Here is a 20,842-nt window from a genome sequence, read left to right as displayed (position 1 = left end):
ACACACTTAGTTTGACAGCTAATATCCCAAGCGCCACAGATTAAGCTTAAACGACTGGAAAATTGAATATCCATAGAAAAAAAAATTAAAGCTCCACAGCTTCATTGGTTTGATCAATAGATGGCGTTTTAAAACTGATTATTATATTGCTATTCTTTTCTTGCAATGTGTTTCGACAAGTTTCATCTTATCATGACCTATATAGCCTTCTAACTTTCCGAGCATAAATCAATATGAATGGTCGTGTGGTCAGATACGTGGATATCAACACCAACGACCACTACTCAAATCTCACTTGTTTCAGTGCTGGTGGTTTCCGTTGGAGTTTAGTATTTAAACAATCGTATCGCCGTTCTAGTTCTAGCGATGCATAACTTAAATGCGAAACCATACAACAGTACAGTGTAAATGAGAAAGCTCTCCTCCAAGCGATGAAGCTCAACTGGTTGGGGTATCTCACCAACAGAGAGCGCCACCAGCTTTTTTGCTATTTTTAGAATGCATGAGTCGTTTGCCGTCTGCTAAACGAAGTCTTTCTATATTCCGTTTAGGTAGAGAACTTGAGTCGTTTAGAAGCCGTTTAGTGGTCGTTTAGTGGATTTGTGGCACTTGGGATAGGATGTGGCGTCCGACGAAATCAAAAATTTTTGATTCCGTCGTAGGGTAACTGTACCAGTTTTCGGCAGTGTACCTATTTTCGGCAGGGTAGCTAAAAACGTGAAATTCTTCACAAATGCGGTAAAAAATTTCACAAAATACAATTTTGTAGTGAAGGTGTACTTATTTGATATTCACATACGAAGTTTCACACCATTTCATTACGTATTTTCCAAAATATCAAATAAATTGTGCTTTTTTTCGGCAGCTTTGCTGTCAGCCAATCGTTCGGCAGGTTTTGTGACTAAGAGAATCAGAACAGTAAAACAATGAAAAAGTGGTGTATATTAAAGATTTTATGCTTATTTAATTTATTCTAACTTGTTCGGAATTTTAAAATCACGATAAACAGGTTATTTTTTCACTTTAAATGCTGCCGAAAATAGGTACACAGTAAATGTTCATTTTTGACAGCTCAATGTTGTGGGCTCCTGCCGAAACTCGGAACAATAACACACTTTGAATTTGGCTGAATATTCCTTTTAAAATTGATCAGAACACTACAATGCGTATGTCGACACATAATATGACCTTTCTTGTACCAAATATCACCAATTGTACGACAAACAATGCACTAACTTAAGAGAAAAATAAATATATGTAAGCCAGTTCACACCGTACGCTATAACCATCAAACTGTCAATGGCTGCTCTGTTTAAACGTCGCATCAAAATGGCTGTCAAAACGTGCCAAAAAAAGCAACATAAAATTAATAATTAAAGTGCTTTTTAACACCAATCTTAAGAGAGTAAGAGTGTTAAATTGCTTTAAAAAAATTTTTGTACATATTTACATTGATACAAACATTTTCTGACCCGTATTCGCGCTGCCGAAAATAGGAACACAACCTGCCGAAAATAAGAACAAACTGCCGAAAATAGGAGCAAAATCAATGTTTGCATTTTCACGAATATTTATGAAAAAGGGCTTTGAACCGGCAAATAAAAAATATTGTAACATACTATGATAGTTTATCAACCAGAATAACAACACTTTCAAGAAAAATAATGAAAAATATTGATGTGTGAGCAATTTTTGTGAAACTGCTGCACTAGCCTGCCGAAAACTGGTACAGTTACCCTACGACGAAATCGCACGTCCGACGTTATCTGTCAAATCTCATATAAAATTTTGACAGGCCTTCCGATAAAATCGCATCCGATTGCATTGCCGTTGGCGTTGCCAACGCCCTAACCTACCGAAAACTACCGATAAAATTTTGATGCGCCTACCGAAAACCGCCAAAATATTCTGGCCACACTGACATCTGACAGCCAACGCAGCAGAAACAAAAAAAAACAGCAAAAAGAAAACATTTTGCCTACGTGTTTTGAAACCGTAATCTTATCGATAACGACAACATCAATCGAAGAAATATCGTACCGTAAACAATATTACAGCAAGGTAAAGACACCCACAAACGCACACAAACACACATACGTGCTTAAACGCGAATTTGCCGGCTTTCTATGTTTGCAATGCAGAACGCTGGAAAGTAATGGAATGTTTCCTGTTCCCTCCTTTAGCTCTTGATTCGTGACGCCCTCCCAAGCCCCTAGCAAGCGCTCCACCGGAAGCACCGCGTGAAAAAAATGGTTGAACTCAGCTCCAGCAACGACCCGTTCCAGCACGGATTCCCGAACGCGGTCTTCATCATCCCGGCAATCGTCGTGATCGGCCTCGGTGGTATGTACGGAGTAGGATGAGTTTTGGGGGTACGTTTGAGGGAGGGTTTGTTCTGTCAGGACGCTTCCCTATGGCCCTAGCGAAAGCCGACAAGGGAGGGATCTTTTCAATGTACCGGTGTGTCCAAGATGTGGTGCTTAGAAGCATTTGGCATGAGCTGGAGCTTGACTTTACCAAGTAACCGGAGAACATTCCCTTGGTACGTTGGGCGATCCGGATGGTAAATGAGACCCGTTAGGCGTTTGCGTCTCCCAATCGGCACAACTGGACCGTCGAACCATCCCGGATCCAGTTTTAAATACTAGTTACACCTTTATGAGCTCACATGGAATTAGCAATTCTTTGCTTAAATTATAATTATAATTAAAAATTATAATTTGTAAACCTTAAGCTCGCCTTACACATCAAAACTCAATTCATTACACGTGCTCACCTTTGCTCTTAGTGCCGATGAAGGTTACAGCCAAAAAACATGGCCTTGAATACGTACCATATTGTCCGTATGGTACCTTCTTCAAGATGATTTGCTTTAGAAGTGGAAGAACAAGCTCATTTTCATCCCCACACACACACACGCTATACCTTGATTAGTGGCCCTATGTGATGCAATAAATGGCATCAAACTCATCTGCAATCGTGTGGCAGTCCTCCCAGCCGCCCTCCAGAAGGTAACTGTTATCAGCATCGCACCGGGCACAGCCGCCACCATCGCGCTTAGAAGGCCTTTCGACCACCGTCCGGACCGCTTATCTGGTCAGTAACCGTTTGCCGTTCGATCCATCCATTGCAACCTGCTGCTTCTCGTGCCGGCGTGGTGGGTTAGCGCCGAAACAGCGTCCGGATCTTTATTATTACTCCCCCGTGTGGTGGTGGTGTGCGCAACGCAAAATGGGCGACGTGGCAGAGGAGCTGTTTAACGCGATGGGCGGTCCGGAGGGTGGTGCTGGTGCTGCGGCCGAAAGTGCACCCGGTGCGGAGAATCCGTTCAATCCGGAAGACTTCAAGATGCCCACGATGGAAGACTTCCTAAGCATGCTGGAGGGCATGGACAATCTGTCCGACGAGGAAAAGGAAGAGCTGAAGGCGGGCGTGCTGCAGAACGCAATGCGCCGCAAGATGCAGGCCGGATTGACGGACTATCTCGTGTTCCTCGTGATGCTGGCAATTATGCTGGCCGTGTTCGGTAAGACACACACACACACGTTCGCACCATGTTGCCTTTTAAGGTTTCGAGAACCCTTTTTCGTGGGATTTTGTTTCCCTCTCGTTCGCTACACAACCCAGTTAAACACATTTGTTTAAACAGTTGAATCTCTTCAGACAACATTAAAAACTCGGGAAGAAAGTTCAACGTCTCTGCGGCACCCAAATTAGTCTGATTTTAGAATCGAACCCGCTTTGACTGTCCCCGTCAAACCATGGACCCATCTTTCGATCTACCGAGCGAGGAGCAACTGCTCGAAGTGCTTGCCGACGCAACGCCCGAAGAGCAGGCCAAGCTGCTGGCATTGTTGCAGCAGTTGCCACATCTCCCGCAAGTGGTGCAAGCGTTGCGAAGGGAAACCGTTTTTAAGGCTACTCTTTACCGGCAAATTAGCTTCGCTGTCGCCGTGCTCCTCGTACTAAGCCTGTTCGGTAAGAAACGCGACAGCGAAATGGCAAAAGCGGAAAACCCATCAACACAAACAAGGGGCGACAACAACATCATCATCATCATCATACAAGGGAAACCTGTGAAATGTGAACCCATTCGCTAATTTGTGTTGCCTTCCGATGCTTCCGCTGAGTTTCTTCTGTACTGGTTGCATTTCGAGCTTCAAGTGCGTGCTGTGTCTCCGTACCTTCTCGCCATTTCTCGCCTGGCAAAGTGTGTGGCAAAGTTCTTAACGCGTCGTTTGGTGACACGTTAGCACCTTTTTGGGCTACCTTGTTGGTCAATTGAGTTTTATTGTGGTGAAGGAAATCCCCAATTCCCTCCTTCGCGCGAGAACGCGTTATCATCATCACTGCCAACGTATTCCATCGCTTTTGCCACGTCACTCACCGACGACGACGCGACGGTGCTCCGCGGACTTATCGGTGGAGATAAGCGGCTTGATGTTTTGTCTTCTTCGTTCTCCTCTGCTTTTTGTTACTTGATTTCACTATCGTGCACACGATTTTATCTCATCTCAAAACACACACACCCCATCAGCCCACTCAATGGGGGACAGCGAGCGAATCGATGTGACCGCTGGACCCTTTCCTGCGCAGTGCATTTTGCCACCTGTGTTTTATTAGTGTACAGCCGGGAATGCTACCGCTTTGAGGCTCCCTGATTGAACGTCGCTTCAACGATAATCGCGTATCGCGAAACAGAACAAAACAAAAAATGGCCACCGAACATGAAGAGAACCCGTTCGTGGAGGCGCTCAACTCGGCCGCCCTGGGCGAACTGCTGCAGGACGCTGAGAAGCGCTCGCTGGCGCAACAGTTCCAGGACAATCTGCGCACCCTGTCCGACATGTTCGTCAACCTGTCGGACGAGGAGAAGCGCCAGTTTGCGAGGGATTTCAAGGGCAAGTTTGTGAAATCGTTAGCTCAGCTGAATGAATTTTCCAAGCAGAAGAAAATCGTTCAATCAAGTGCACCGGGAAGGGAGGAGGAACCGGAAGGGTCGAGGTTGATGGATACGCTCGCCAAACGTATGCCCGGCGTGGGTATGCTTTGGACGGAACAGTTCCAACCGACACCGATCGGGTACGGGCTGTTGGCTGGTGTGGTGGTAACGATCGTCGGTGAGTTTTGTCTCTCTTCGCCTGAGAGGGGTTGAGGTTTTTGACGCGATTAGATACAAGAAACCCGTTCAGGAACAGTATTCAAATTCACTCATAATAATCAAACAAAAAATATAAATACTTAATTGTACTCGCTTTACTTTCGTTACAGCATTCTTCGGCTACAAGCTGTACCTGTCGCTCACGGAGAAGGAACGCAAGCGCGAAGAGAAGCTCAAGGCGAAGCAGGAAAAGAGCAAAAAGAAGAAATGATTTCCTGCCGGGAGGGGCAGTGGCACCACCGCTGGCGGCGGCACCGGTGATCACTCATCGCATCGAACTCACCAGAGACAGCGGCAGCAGCCGTCGTTGTCGTCGTCGCCACCAGCACAGCACAAACATTCCAGAGGAAAAAGACTTGGCAAGGCCTAGCGAATCCATACCACGTAATAATTACACGACAACACAGATAGGATGGAAGAGAGCGACATAGAGAGAGATGAGGTATATTTATGGGATATATCAGAAACCCCGTTAATCACCGATTTTTGCAGAACAGATAAGTGTATATTTACCCTCCCCAACAATTGAATAGCTATTAAAGAGACTCTCGACTGTTACAATTTTCCGAGCACTGCTCTTAGCATCAGTAACTTGTTCCGTTTCCATTTCCCTCCCCCCGCGACGCGACAGTATAAGGGTAGCAGCTATAGTGTGTTCACAGTTTTCCAACTATACAAACCGGTAGAGGAACGTATTACCTTCTTCAGCTTCATTTACAGAGGACGTAGCATATAGATTGCAAGACTTTTCTTATCTAGAGCGACTGTACGTGTGTGTGTATGTCTTTTTTACGATCAGTTGAAAACAATAGTCGAGGATAATCCAGTTTTGTTGGCAATAGCTATTACGCAAGGGACAGAAAGGCGATACTTCAATTAGCAGGAAGGTGAAACAGACGATTACAGCCACATCCAGACATACACATACACACACACACCGTACACTCAAAGATGTTTATTTTCTCGTTTATGTGCAAGATAATATATTTTATAGAAGAAGATGATGATGGACTAAGGCGAACAGAGGGAGCCGGACAACTACGTTTATATTGAAAAGAATATAAATAATGTTTCAAATCAATTCCTTTTTTTCCATTTAGAGCTTACTTACCATTTATCTGACCGCTGAGTTTGATGGTGAAAGAAATTCACGTAACATTTTTTTTGTACGATAAACAACGCTATTATTTATTTACATACATCTATCGAAACATCTTTCCTTAACCTTTCTTTCACTACAAAAAATAATTGTTTCCTTCATTTTCTTCTTTTAACTATTCGTAATTGCATTAAGGCACATTCTAACACAATTCTATTAAGACACATAGTACCACCGCAAAGACTTTGCAAAAGCAAACAGTCACACGCACGTCCATTAAAGGGTTTTTCAGGGGTTCTCATAGTTATGGGGCACTTCCTTGATTCTTTCTTATTGGAAGTGAACTTCATATGTTGGAAATTAGACTCTATGGCAACCTTGCTAGACAGACTCCGTGTAAATTCCTATTGGATTTGTCAAACAAGGGTGCAGTAGATTCCAAATCCCATTACATTGAGTTCATTTCACTTAAGAAAGAGCCAATGAAGTGTCCCATAACTATGATAACTCCTGGAAAACCCAGTATAATCATCATCATCATCATCACCGCGTAAAAACCGCGCCAAACCTTATTTCATTCCCCGTTTTGAGTTTAAAATATGTAAATATTTAAATCAAATTATTATTTTACAATACAATTTTTCTGCACAGCTTAGCTAAAAACATAACAAAAAAGTATGTACGTTCTTGGAACACGTACTTGCCTTTCTTCTTTCTTTTTTTTTTTTTGTAAAAAACACTATAATGTATATAAAACAGACAATTAAGAACAGAGTGTTGTGTGTGTACATGTACCCTAAGGCAATTATTAACAATCATCCGATGGCGTACCACGCATACGTGATTGCGTACATTTAAGTCTAGAACAGTTTAAAATAACACTAACGCCTTAACCTAATGCTGCTTTGTACTAATGTAGTGTTTATGGATTTTGTTTGTGTATATATTTACTTCGCCCACGCAAAAAAAAAACGAGCATTCAATTTCGCATTCTTGTAGCTGAATACCGATGCAGAAACAAAAAAACAACGACAACAAAAACTCAATCACTTTACTGTTCATTGCACTTTACCGTGGCCACAGGTGTATTTTCTCTCTCTCTCTATCTTTCGACATTTCTCTCCCTTTCTCTCGATCCCATTCTCACACAGCTGTGCTAAATGCTTTGAGTATACGAACCAGTCGTAAGATCTTTTTTTCCGTTTTACCTCTCCACAGCCACGCGGTTGTTACTGAATCATCGCGCCCTTGTGAAGCAAACATGCATACAGTACAAAACCCTGAGAATGGTGTCTGTCGGAAGCGGTGTGTGTGGAAGGCAGGGGAATAAGGACATGCTTGTTTGTCCTTCTTTCAAATAACTCCCCCCTGCACATCCCAACATTGCATCCCTATCCTTCCGGTTCTGCCCATCATCCTATCCCAAATCACATTGTGCCAATATCATTCTCCTTCGACGGATACGTTCATGTTGTTTTTTTACTTGCTCCAGATGTTATTTGACGGGCAAAAAGGCGAATACACCCCCTACAACATACCATACACACATACACGCACACACACACACACAAGCACACTATCACTAGCGCTGCCGTACCTAAACCCGACTCCGTAACCGAAAACATCTGTGTTTCTGTGATCAAATAAACAAAAGTACAGCAAAAGCATAAAGTATAAAACTATTGTACGTAACAACAACATAAAAAAGTGAGCTACCACAACCCCCAATCGCCCACGCCCCGCATCGTGTCACCCTTTTGATGCAACAAAAATGCCCCTTCCCAACCGCATTCAGTTCGCATCGTCGTCGATCGAGCAGTCGGGGCCACCGGCCGCCGTAACACTGTGGACCGCTTTCATCAGTATATTTCCGTTCGATTTCAGCTCCAGCTGGAACAGTGTCTCATCCTTCACGTTGTTCAGCACATCCTCGGTCAGCAGCACCTGGATGCCGTTCGGGCCATTAATCAGCAGCTGCAGCTTGGCAATGCCGCACGACGACGAGATCGGCGGAGACGAAGGGGACGGCACGGACAGTGATATGGCACCGGGGGTGGAAAATTTACCACCCAGACCACCACCACCATTGCCGCTAGCTCCACCACTGCTGGAAGCGACCACGCCACCGCCGGCGTTAAGCGACGAACGGCCCGCCGTGCTCCCGAAAGTGTTCGCACCGTTCCAGAGCCCCCCGTCGGACGAGTTGGGCGTGTTGAGCGCGTTGATCGCCTCCAGGAAGCCGGGAATTTTCGACAGATTCTGCACCAGCTCCGGGATCGTGTTGGAGTGCAGATAGATCGCGTGGTAGATGTTCGCTTCGAAGCTCACGTAGATCGTCAGGCGTGGCGTGATGGCTCTGTGTTGCAAGAAGGTAAGTATTTAGTATCTAGCAATAGTCGTACGGTTGTTCTTCCAACACTCACTTTGAATGGAGAATGTTGAACATTCGAATCCCATCCGCAAGGCCACAGATTTTGCAAAGATCCTCCTTGGACATTCTGCAAAGCGGAGAAAAATCGTTATTTTGAATTCGTCTCTCCCTTTCACATCAAACCAAAAAACACGCCTCACGATCGCCTTCGATCGCGGCCCCTCACCTTAACAGATCCGAGCCGGAAAATTGGGCGAACGTTTTCGTGTACGCGGACAGCCGGTGCACGGCCAGCCACTGCGCCAGCGAGCCCGGGCTCGTTTCCTTCGTAATGGTCGGCACGTAATCGTCCAGCTCGCTCGGCTGCTGGGGCGACAGTACGCCACCGATCGGCTGCTCGCCACCGAGCGGGGACGCTTTGCACAGCCCGTTCGTGGAGCTCACGTTGCTGATGCCGATCGGATGGTTGGCCTGTACGCCGGCAACGGCAGCGGCGGCCGCCGCTACAACCATCGCCGCCGTCGCTGCGGTCGTCGTCGGGGTCGGTTTCACCCCCGGGCTAAGCCCGTTCGGGGTAACACCGCCACCGCCCAGCACGCTCGACATGATGTTTTCAAACTTGTTCAGCTGCCCGGGTGAGGTGGGCCCACCGGTCAGCAGCGGCGACACGTTACGTTTAATGCTACAAAAGGAGGGAAAGAAGAAACTCGTTAGAAACGCACGCACGCAACAGGTTAGGCCCGTGCACTGCGCGAAGAAACACTTACTGTTCGGGGCTAAAGCTGCCACCGAGCGGCTGGATGACGGAATCGGTCGTAATGTCGGTCAGTATCGTGCAGTCGCAGCTGCGCTGATACTTCTCCTGCTCCGCCATCGGACGCTTGAGTATTTTCTCCCGATCCTGTTTGTGCTTCCGGTCGGCTCCCTTCAATTTGAACACCTGTGGACCGGCGGTCCGGGAAAGCAAAACAAGCAGCGCAATCAGTAACACGTTCTCGGTCGCTTTCCCTACCCACACCAAACACCCTTACCTTTATCTGGCAAGCAGCCGCATGGAGCGGTCGTATGCCGTCCTTATCGTCCACTCCGCCGACCGGCGCCACATTAGCACCGCCGCCACCACCACCATTGGTGTCGATGTACGTTTCTACCTGAATCCGGAACGGTACACCCTTCTCGCCGCCATGCTTTTTGGGCGTAAATTCGGTGGAAATGCAGTTCACCTTCACGTACACGCCGACCTCCTTCATCGGGTCCCAGAACACCTCGATCGTGTTGAGCAGGTTGCTGCTGGTCGGCTGCACCTGCATCAACCCGTACGACAGCGGGATGTCCACGTCCAGGATGCGCTCGCCGGGCCGGGACGCCTGCCAGAGCTGCATCTGCTCCCGCTCCATGTACTGCAGCCGGCGCTCGTGGAAGCATATCTTGATAATACTCTTCAGAATCTTCCCCCGGAACGGGGACAGATCGCCAAGCTTCTTCAGCTTGATCTCGTAGCTCTGGCCCTGGTTAAGGTAGGTGAGAGATTCTTCATTGTTCTTCGTCGCGATCGAGGTGGCGGCCGCCAGCACGTACTGGAACCTGTTTTTTTATTTAAAGCAAGGAGACACGGGGGTGGTTAGCTTGCCGCTGTCAGTATTGTGTGTCAAGGTGTGTTTGTTGGAGTGGCCCTTACCGATTATGATCGTCATGTGTTTTGTCACCACGTGCCGCTGTCAGCGTGCCATCTTGCTGCATCTGCAAAATGCCTGTGAAATGTAAAAGCAGCAACAAACACACATTAAAATCCACCCGTTGCTTCTACACGGCCTCGAAGGCCCTAATGCGTAATGTACACAGGCCCTCGTGAAGCCACATAATATGCCCGACCGGGAGAGGGGGGCGCGGAGAACTATTCATAGGTAAAGGCTAACGCCTGACAACAGCCGACTTCAATCACGCACAGCAAATGAAGGCGAGGCGAGAAAAACCGGCTCACCGATCCCGCTTGAACGATAATTTGCATCTGCTCGATAACACGCCACCGGAATTCATGGGTTTGGATATGGATTTGGAAATATCTCCAAACTCCCCCCAAATCTACGTCAATATGGGGCGCCGTTCAATTACCTCCACTCGGATCAGTGTCCAGCCGGTTGCTCTGCAGAAAGCTCTGCAGATTGCTCAGCCCGGCACCGATCGCTCCGGCCGCTTGCTGATGAGTCGCATTGTTCATCAACCCGGGACCGCTCATCGAGTTTTGTCCCTGCTGTTGCTGGTGATATTGTTGTTGGGCAACCTGCTGTTGTTGCTGCTGCTGCTGCTGTTGTTGGTGAGAGTTGGGAACATTTCCACTCAGCGATGGTTGCAAACCGGACGGGGTGTGTTGCGATGGTTGCGAATGATCTTGTGAGCTGCCTGCTGCCGCTGCTGCTGCTGCAGCTGCCTGCTGGTGCAAACTTTGTTGCTGTTGTTGATGGAGTTGATGTTGCTGTTGTTGTTGTTGGGAGTGTTGCTGGTGCTGAGAATGCTAAAAAAGCACACAAAAAACGTATGAAGATTGCTCCGAAGCAGACCAGCACCGAATGATCCGTTGAACAACTTACCTTCTGAGGAGGAGATGGAAGTTCCTGCTTGAACACAGGGAAATTCAACAGCGAATCACTGCAAAGATGAAGAGAAAATGACATTAGATACTAAAACACTTAACACCAAAACGAGCCAAGATTTTAAAGCCCTACCTAATGTATCCGTTGCTGGAGAGCTCATTGCTGAGGTCCAAATCAAGATCATCGGCCCAACGCATGCTTCCTATAGGAGACAAAAAAAAAACAAAACAAATGATTAAGTTATCCATTTTCATTAAAAAAAAATCCCGAAACAATGAAGTAGTAATAGTAGTGTGGGTTGTATCTGATTCAAATTCTCCAATTCATGAACCTTTCAAATGATTCAATGAGTCAGAAAGAATATTCGAAAATATTAAATGAATCAAAATGAATCTTTGAAATGATTCAATGAATCTGAATGAATCTTTGAAATGATTCAATGAATGTGAAACTCGAATGAAAAAAATCAATAATCCCGAAAGATTCGTGAATCATGAACGAATCATTAATCTCAAAAGATTCATACACCTTGAGCTTTTTCTTCCTCTTCCTCTTCTTCTTCTTCTTCTTCTTCTTCTTCTTCTTCTTCTTCTTGACTTTCTACGCGATTTTACGTTGGGGAACGTTTACGCATCCGGATAGGAAGACCATAGTACGGAGGGACAGTCAATGCAAGGCTTGAATCTGCAAAGATTCATGAATCTTCAGAGATTCAATCTTTGGAGTTGAATGAATATTCAGTAATTCAATCTTCAGAAATTCATGTATTTTCAGAGTTTCAATCATTGGAGATTCATGGATCGTTAGAAATTCATGAATGTTTGGAGATTCATCGAAAAAATCATGAAACACAACATTAATTACTAACATCACCATTTATGTCTTCTTCACGTTTGCAAAGTATAACGCTCCCCTGCACGGTGTCACAGAAGTATTGGGAAAGGAATTATCACCTAGTTCATTGTTGTTGGCTGTGCCGTTGTTGCTGGTGTTGTTGGTGTGCGCATTTGGGCCAAGATTATTACCATTGCCGATTTCGTTGCCATTGCTGTTGTTGAAGCACTTTAACCGCTTCCGGACATAATCTTTGTCCATCGTGTCGCCACCGAACCCGTACGTTTCACACATTTCCGTAACCCAGGACGACTCCGTAGCGAGAGAGTATGCAACGGGGAAGGGGGGGGGTGTTTCAGCGTTCTACTTCTGGCAGGTGGGACCGAAATGGTCTCCTCCAGAAGTTACTCACACCCTCTTACGAGAGTTTTCACTCTATGCTTTCGCAAGATCAGGGTGGTAAGGAGGCTCTCACACACACATTCATCTGGGGCGCGCGTTTCTACCGCGATGATAGGTGAAGCTGATAATGACGTCGATGGAGACGCACTGGCCACAAACACACACACACAGACACAGAGGGTGTAAAGGAACACAACTCACCGCACAGCAACAGACAGTGTTGTGGAGCGGTTCGCTTTCGTCAACCACTCAATCCACGGCACGGCACACTAGATAGGGACTGAGGCTCGTTTAGGTCTAAAGGGGCTCTCCCGCTGTTAATCCACCACTACATTCACCACAGACTATCATCTACGCGTGCATGCCGTATCACCCACTTTCGCCGTCCACCATCAACATCATCATCATTATTATTATGGCCCCCGGCAGATGCGATGACGCGATTCCTGAACTCCGTGTTGATATGGTGCCGCTTGTGCTCCTCGGCGAATGAGCGTACACAGCCGAGTGGTTGCGGTTGGGATTAAATCCCCTTGGGTAAGCATATAAATCACTATCGGATGACTTCTCGGAGTAGCATAGCTAACTATCAGTGTTATTGAAGCATCCAAATCACTTCTTGGAACTCTGAAGCACTCACGTTCTCAAAGATCTTGCTATCTGGAAGAGTCCCCAGCTGATCCGGCTGAACATCTGATCACTTTCACGTACCAGCCCACCACTGTCACTCACATCTTCTAGATGAAGTTGTTAGGTATTTCCGCCCAATTCAAACAATCCGGGGAAGAGTAGATGGCCCTCCTCTACTACACCGCTTCAACCGCTTATCGATCGTACGCGATCATACACAGAGCCTGCCTGCGATCACACACAATGAGGCAGCACACGGTGATGATGATGCTCTGATTAACAACGCACGCACACAAGCGTTTGCACTATCAATGGGCCAGAACCAAGAAGCACAAAAGCGGTGAACCGGACGCTCCGGTCTTGTCGTCCAAACGGTTACACGTTGTTGTTCACCTCCGTAGCTTGTAAGGTGTATGTGTGGGACATCCTCCCTCACATCCACCGACCGGCCACAAGCTGTTAGACAATTTGCGCCAAAAGAGGGGGGCCACCAGGTCTCGGGGCACCTGTTTGTCCAAATACTTATCTTGATAAATTTACACTTTATCAACACGGCAATAAATAAATCAAAACACACTCGCAGGCACACATACACTTAAGGACGCCGGGAACGGGAACAAGGGGCACGCTTCCCTTGAACCGTTTCAACCCCACTCTCTCTCTCCCTATACGTTTGGGGTGAGTTTGTTTGAGAAAATGGCTTCCCTTTGGTGCTCGGCCAGTGGTAGGAACATGAGGCGGGTTTGTTCCTTCGCAATTGTGTTACAACAATTTCGCTTAATTCCGAGACACGCTTGCACACACTTAACCAATAGACCCTAAAGGTACACCGTTTTGAATAGCTTCTTCCTTTTCTTCGGCTTCTTTCGTTCACTTGCGTCGTTGTTTGTACACTTTTCCGCGTCTAGACGAACATACTGCTGCCCACCGGCGCAGTAGCACTCGAGTGGTTCGCACTCCCGACGCAACGCTGGTTCGAGTGGCCAGTGTGTAAGAGCAAATTCATCATCACACTCTGCCATCCGGCCCTGCTTATCAGCTGCTCTCGGCACCACCAACCGGCACTATAACCAGGGAGGTGCCTGCTGCCCGTGACGTAAAGTTGACCTTTTGCATCAAACGACAACCGTGAGGCGTGCGGGCGCTCCATCATCCTGTGCTTGTATGCTGTTGTCTCTCTGCTCCCTATTGCTTCCACTACATCCTGATCGAGATTCTTAAACACACAGAAACACCTAGCTAGAGCACAAACACAGAGTACAAGAGCGCGTAACCTTCAGCGAAGCGGGAGAGGAAAAGTTCCACACAACCGAGGCTTATCAGAGGGAAGTAGATTAAAGATGGCTGACCACCACACCGAGAGGTCGAGAAGACCACAATGGCAACTCATTCTGGTGGGCACGGTGGATCATGGTCATCCGTTAATCCGTCCTTCTAGTGAAATACAGCCAGAGTTCACCACAGTTGAACTTCGTACTGCCTGCCAACTGTTGAGTTTGTGATCATTGATTTTTGGAAACAAAAAAACGGATTTCTTCTTAATAGGACCATGAGATTGGTTTGACTCAAACATCAGAGATGTGCACACTAAGTATGAGTCTGCGAGTTGAATCATAAAAGTAAAGGTATGGAAGCAACTCAGCACGGAGAGGTTATATGAATCTCTTCGCTATATCTTCTATTTTTATGAGTTAATCTTTTCGAACTTCATTTACACCGTTTCAGGGAGTTGAATTCCCAAATGGTAGGTTACTTGGCGGCGAAAGGAATCAGTGAGTGGAATCTCAACATATGAAATATGTAGTCAGGTCAGTCGACATAATTCAAATTCCAAAAGAGTGATACTCTAGTAGGCCCACAGTGGGAGTGAGTAGAGTCCGAAACGAGTTGAACAGTCGGAACAGAGAGTGAGTGTGTCGTTAGGCAGCACAGAGAGTGTCGAGTGAGTTGGATCGCAAATCAGTAGCAAAAGGAAATATTTTGTATGAATCTTGAAACATTAAGTTTCTAGTTAATATTTAGCCTTCTTTAGCCACTCTTCTACTCTGATTCAAATAACGAAATCATTGAGGGAGGGTTCTGATATTGATATCAAACATCCAGCTTAAAAGCATAACAACTAGAAATCATTCAACTGTTAATTCCCAGTGTGTCTTCCTTACTCGATCTCTCTCGATCTCTCTTTCTCTTTCTTTATTCAATGATTTCTTTGATCATTGATCATACACTGAAGGGTCATACATCATACAAAGGAGGGATGAAACTTTCTAAGCCCATAGTGCTAGGCGTGTTGTCACCCCAAAGGCACTTGTTTACGTTAAAATTGCATTTCGATAGGTTAACATTTTTCAACCAACCGGTTTATAAAAAAGAAAAAGAAATGTAGTGTGGTTGGAGAGCGAATGCGCAAAACTGACGTCAAATTAATGGTGGTACTAATTATTCAAACCTTGGTTGGAAGCAGACAAACAACTTTGGTGTATCAATATCGTTTAGCTCAAGTCAACATGCTGACTCATTGTAGAGATTTCAAACGCGAGACCTAATACAACTACAAGTATAGCAATATTGAAGAACCTGACTTTTCTATATTCAGCCTATATCAATGCTATTTTGCAAAACAAATAGAGGATCTATTCTAAAAACCCAAGAGTTGAGTTTGCTCATCTAATCAACCCAGCAGTCAGTTTGATAAACACATCCCAATCACCACCAACTCCCGCGCACCAAGAAGAAGTCGTTCATGGTGGCTTTATTTATCGTTTATCACACTTTTCCAGACCAGTGCTTAATTAGAACGAATCAAAACAGCTGCAAACACGGACACACATATGCCTGCTGGACGTGACACTTACCCTTGCGACGTGCGTCACGCTCCTTATCGATGTTGGCAATCTTTGTCTCGGTGCCGTCGGTGTCCTCCTCCTGTGGTGACATCCATTCCACCCGTCGCTTTCGACTGGGAAGTATGGCGTTGTTTAAGAATATTCCACCATTATCCTGCTGCGGCTGCTGCTGCTGTTGCTGATGATGGAGAGAAGTTACGGCAGCAATCGTGGGACCGGCCACCGTAGCAACCGCGACCGCCGTGACGGTCGGCGATGCGTTCGTCGTATCGTTGGCACCGCTGCTCGACGCGATCACGGTATGCATCTTGTTATAGTCGATCGGCCACGGTTCCTTCGAATCGGGCGGCGAATCGACAAAGTTGTTCTGGTAGTCCTGGAAGTTGTTCGGCGAACCGCTGTACGTGTCCTCGCTGTCCAGGTTGTAGCCGGGGGAGATCTGTCAATGGGTGGACACAGAAGAAGTGTTTCAGTATGTGTTATAACCATTTTTTCAAGTCAATAGTTTTTGGCAACTATTTCCATTTCAAGCTTTGAATAAATAAGTTTTTGATCATATAAACTAGAATGAGATTGTAATAATCGTCATGTGTGATTCTCTTTCGAATCTGAGCTATTTTATAACCCTGCAAGCGATGGAAAACTGATCGATAGAACTCAAGATCTATTAAGGAGAACAGGTCGATGCAAAGCCCAAGGTTGCTAGGTTGCCATTTTCAGCTCGCTTTTGCCAGTTTCATGAAAAAGTGTTTACAAAAAAACGGCTAAAAGTTAACGTGGAAAAGTGGACGAATTTACTATTAGGAAGATTATATTGGTTAAATTTCTTGCGGTCAATCACTTCTGGAGAATAAAGGAGAACTAATTGCAGTTTACTCTGTATACAGTTAACCTCATTGCTTGCCATTCAGTAACCACGAATCACTACCGTTTGCAACGGTCATGCTGAAAGAACGAAAAGCTTAACAGGCATAAAACAGCACTTTACATGTTCCAACTGGGTAACAGAAGTCCTATTTACATTCATTTTAACAAAGAGAGTAAAATGAAACATCGAATCGGCACACAAAAGTACAATATGCATACCGTCTTCTGCTTATAACCCGGCGTCGAATGATAAAAGAGATCCTCGGATTGTATCAGTCATGTAATATTCTAACTGGATTCTAGTTCTAGTAATATTCTAATAGAAAATGAGTGCAAAATGTTGAACAAAATTCTTACTCACTCCATAGCAACGTCCATCGCTCAACATAAACAATGTTCAATTTAACTGTCAAAATTTTCCCATGGCTTTCTGTCAATTTACTCTAAACGCTTCGACCTGTTCTCTTTCAAAGACTTTGGATAGAACTCATCCGAACTTGAATTTCATTCAACTTCGACAATGTTATTCAATTGTTAAAACTGGTGAAGTTGTACTGACAATAAACACTTAAAATATATAGCACGAAGCACACCAATCTTCGCGCGCTCGAAAATTCCAAGTCGACATGGGAAACGATCCACGACTGGTCTTGCTAGAGCCAGCGCATCTATCGTTGGACCATCGGATTACCTCCAAACACACATGTAAATAACCAATAAAAAAGGAAGGAACAGGATACTATGTAAAATGATCGTGAAGTGATCTTTTGAAATTGACCAAAATATATTGTTTTATGATTATGCCTCACAAATGTACATACAAATTGTGATCATTAGATCTCAAAAGAAGGAATATTGATTCCTCATTTATTTCCTACTGACAGTAAAATTTTAACGAGAAAGACATTAACATAGTTCATACATCAACAAACTACCGAATGTGACACGCTGATCACACATTCAATAGTGGACATTAAAGGATGATTTTGAGCAGTGTTCTTTAAAATGCTTTCTTGTCATATTCTTTGCGTGTAAGTTAAACTGATCTTCTATAATTGTTTAGATGGTCAGTTTGTTTTCATTATCCTTCAATGAATCTTGCGACCACAAAGCCAACCTCATCTGTTTTTTGCCAAATCTAATAAACTAATAAAAGATAAAAAATACTTTAAAAATAATATGATATTTTCTGAATGCTTCTGATGCTTTAAAAGACTATCCATCAAATGCTATCGAATTCTGGTGGCGTACAGTATTGAAAGGGGAGAGATAATTGAGAATGAAGTGGTCCGATGGATCCGTCCGAAATAAACATTTAAAAAAAAACTGCAACTGTTCGTTCATCTGTCAAAGTTATCTAAATATTGAACTTAAAAGAACGAAAAGAAAGCAATCTTTGCCACACCGTTTTTGCATACTTTTATTACACATCGTACAAAAATAGCCTTGAACCAAAACAAATGGCGACAGCCCGACAGCACAATGCCCATATTGTTCGGGGCTGAGGCCAGGCCGTATCGAGAGCCTGATCCGACAGAAAGCTGATAAGCACGCCTAATTTATGACACGCTGAACCGAGTCTGTTGACCCGGTTCGCTGTTTGCCAATGTTCCAAAGTACGTACACGTACAAGCTTAGAGAGATTGACATATCGCACAAAACTTATCAATGAAATGTACCGGAGAGGAGAGGGAGGAGATCATCAAACTGTCAAGATATCGGCGAGGTAATTTTAGTGCATTGGCAAAGTGTTACAAAAAAGAGCAAAATGGGAAACGAAGCCATAGACAGATCTAAAAGATGAAGTGCAATATTTTCAATGGCTGCTTAAATGTCGCTCAACAAATCTAATGAATCACGAAGTGATGTAGTGCCCTAGTCTTACTGTCTGTCTGTCAAGTCCCCGCAGGGGCGGGTATGTGATAGCAATGATGTCAACTAGTCGAACGAGGATCGATTCAATTTCGCCTCGCCTTCGCCTCTCCCAGCAAGCTCCACCGAGGAGTGAAGATTGTGCAAACAAGCCGGAAACATGCACTCCAAGTACTTCCCCGTCTCTAGGGTCTTTCCCACCTCCTACACGGCGCATGGTACACATTCTCCCCGCTCCACTGCGTTCGGTATCTGGTCATTGTTGTGTTGAGCGCTTTTGCCTTCCGACCGACAAAGCGGTCCGCATCCCGATGAAGCAGCAAATCTTCAACCGAGAAGTTCCAGAAAAACTTACCGCACAAGCAGTGCATTCTTCAACATTGTGTCCTCCTGCACGGCCACAGCGAGAGCGCGGGCTGACAGGTCGGGACGTAATCTTGCCAGCAAATAATAGGGCGCGCAAACAAGATAAGATACGGTTGACACCCGTAAGAAAACCACCCCAATTGCTAGGCGGCGAGGGCAGCAGATGAGCAACAGTGTGCAAGCAATTGGGAAGAAGCACCAGGGCCGAACCCTCTGGCTGTCGATCCCACCAAAACCTTGTACAAGAGAGTATCATGATCGATTTAAATGTGTGCCAAGATTTGCACCTTTTTTTGTGAGTGTGGAAGGCTCTCACGCTGAGAAGAAACGAATGAAGAAAGCCAGCGTGAACGCAGCGGCAGGGTCACAGGAATATTAATCAGCTCTGTGTGTGTTTGTGCCAACCTTGAGACGACCGGGGTACATTCGCATGCAAAGATAATGTCCCCGCGATCCAAATGGAGCCGCGTTGAGCATCTCCAACCCCGAAATGGGGCCATCGTTCGTGTTATGAACACCCATCCCCTCCACTATCTCGGGAAGGACAGCGAGATCCCAAAGTGAACGCGTTCGATTACCTGCTCGAAATCTTGCTGCCCTTGACGTCTTGCTGATGCTTGCTGCTGCTGCTGCTGCTGCTGCTGATCGTGCTGCTGGTACTGTTGGTAAGGACCGGAACTTCCGGAGTATTCCATTTGTTCGAACTCTTGCTCGAGCGTTCGGCTGAACAGATGAAAATCTAACGCGTCCAGCTGCTGCTGCTGATACGCCGCCGCCGGTTCGGATCGGTTTCGACCACCACCGCCGCCGCCGCTGCCGCCGGTACCGCTGTATCGCTGCTGAAGCGTTACCGGTCCCGGCTCGTACACTGGACACTGGAGTAGCTGCTGCTGCTGCTGGTGATGCTGCTCGAAGGGACTGTTGCAGTGGTTAGCCAACAGTGAGATGACCGTCGCCATTCGCGTAATTCTACGCGCAAGTCTCTTCCCCGGTGGCTTTTGAAAACGAACGCGACCCGCAAAGGATGTTGCAACAGGCAGCAGTTTCGGCTCCAGCAGGCGTGCAGACCCCGAGATTAGTATCTCTGGGAGGGCGGCTCGTATGTAGCAAAATTGGCACAACCAATGGCACCTACATCATCAGCACACGCAGCAAGGTTGCGTTCTGCTAGGCACTAAACTTGTCGGCGACCGAGTAACGCAACGTAACGGGGCGTAACGTACACGCACTATGGGGCAGAAAATGTCACACGGCAGTAGCGGGACACACGGTTGCTCGAACATTCGACCGTTGCGGTCGGCGCTTTTGCAAGTGGTAGTGTGGGTGGTGTAGACTTTAAAAAATATAGTTTTACGCACTAAAGCCGAACAAACAAACAAAAAACAAGGCCAAATAACGCAGAAACACGCCCGCACTACGATTGTTTCTTTATCATGTCGTTTAGCGCGACGGGTTGGTAAATTCTAAGTTGTACTTTCTCCTCTCTTTCCACTATTTCTCTAACGGCAGCGCCTTGTGTTTGCCTGTGTGTGCACTGCGGCGCTTCATTCGCGCGCGGCCAAAAGGGAAGGTAAAGATGGGCCCGGAACCGGCGAGGAAAAGCAAAAGGGGATGCACTGCAAAAAAAAACACGCACGCACACGCTTTTCCGATCTGACGACACACACACACACGCACACACCCGACACACACACGCACCCAACACGCGAACCCAGGGGCGCGTCGTGCAGGTTTTCCTTCGGCGGCGGGCGAGTCAGTTAGAACATAACGAAGAACGAATTGTACAGCTTCTTGATGCCGGTG

General features: G+C 46.0%; 2 protein-coding genes across 5 annotated transcripts; one reads left to right on the top strand and one right to left on the bottom strand.

Annotated features, from left to right (window-relative positions):
- Positions 1 to 1,928: 1,928 nt before the first annotated feature.
- On the top strand, positions 1,929 to 6,242 carry LOC120897619. 3 transcript variants are annotated; one of them, XM_040302627.1, is made up of 3 exons: positions 1,929 to 2,061; positions 2,184 to 2,343; positions 5,272 to 6,242. In XM_040302627.1, the coding sequence occupies exons 2-3, from the start codon at positions 2,250 to 2,252 to the stop codon at positions 5,370 to 5,372; spliced, it is 195 nt and encodes a 64-aa protein (XP_040158561.1). In that variant the 5' UTR covers positions 1,929 to 2,061; positions 2,184 to 2,249; the 3' UTR covers positions 5,373 to 6,242. The 3 variants fall into 3 exon arrangements, with proteins under 3 accessions (XP_040158561.1, XP_040158560.1, XP_040158559.1); XM_040302626.1 differs by lacking the exons at positions 1,929 to 2,061; positions 2,184 to 2,343 and adding an exon at positions 2,962 to 3,526; XM_040302625.1 differs by lacking the exons at positions 1,929 to 2,061; positions 2,184 to 2,343 and adding an exon at positions 4,544 to 5,120.
- A 170-nt stretch (positions 6,243 to 6,412) lies between these two features.
- LOC120897617 lies at positions 6,413 to 20,797 on the bottom strand. 2 transcript variants are annotated; one of them, XM_040302619.1, is made up of 11 exons: positions 19,618 to 20,797; positions 15,944 to 16,373; positions 11,355 to 11,424; positions 11,220 to 11,277; positions 10,744 to 11,143; positions 10,310 to 10,382; positions 9,663 to 10,215; positions 9,399 to 9,571; positions 8,858 to 9,313; positions 8,684 to 8,758; positions 6,413 to 8,616 (listed from the first exon to the last, which is right to left on the bottom strand). In XM_040302619.1, the coding sequence occupies exons 1-11, from the start codon at positions 19,996 to 19,998 to the stop codon at positions 8,052 to 8,054; spliced, it is 3,234 nt and encodes a 1,077-aa protein (XP_040158553.1). In that variant the 5' UTR covers positions 19,999 to 20,797; the 3' UTR covers positions 6,413 to 8,051. The 2 variants fall into 2 exon arrangements, with proteins under 2 accessions (XP_040158553.1, XP_040158554.1); XM_040302620.1 differs by lacking the exons at positions 15,944 to 16,373; positions 19,618 to 20,797 and adding an exon at positions 12,176 to 12,652.
- Between the last annotated feature and the right edge of the window lie 45 nt (positions 20,798 to 20,842).

This window comes from Anopheles arabiensis, chromosome 2, assembly GCF_016920715.1.
Source record: "Anopheles arabiensis isolate DONGOLA chromosome 2, AaraD3, whole genome shotgun sequence".
NCBI lineage: Eukaryota > Metazoa > Arthropoda > Insecta > Diptera > Culicidae > Anopheles > Anopheles arabiensis.
Note: the sequence above shows the minus strand (reverse complement) of the source record. Positions and strands in the feature narration are given on the sequence as shown.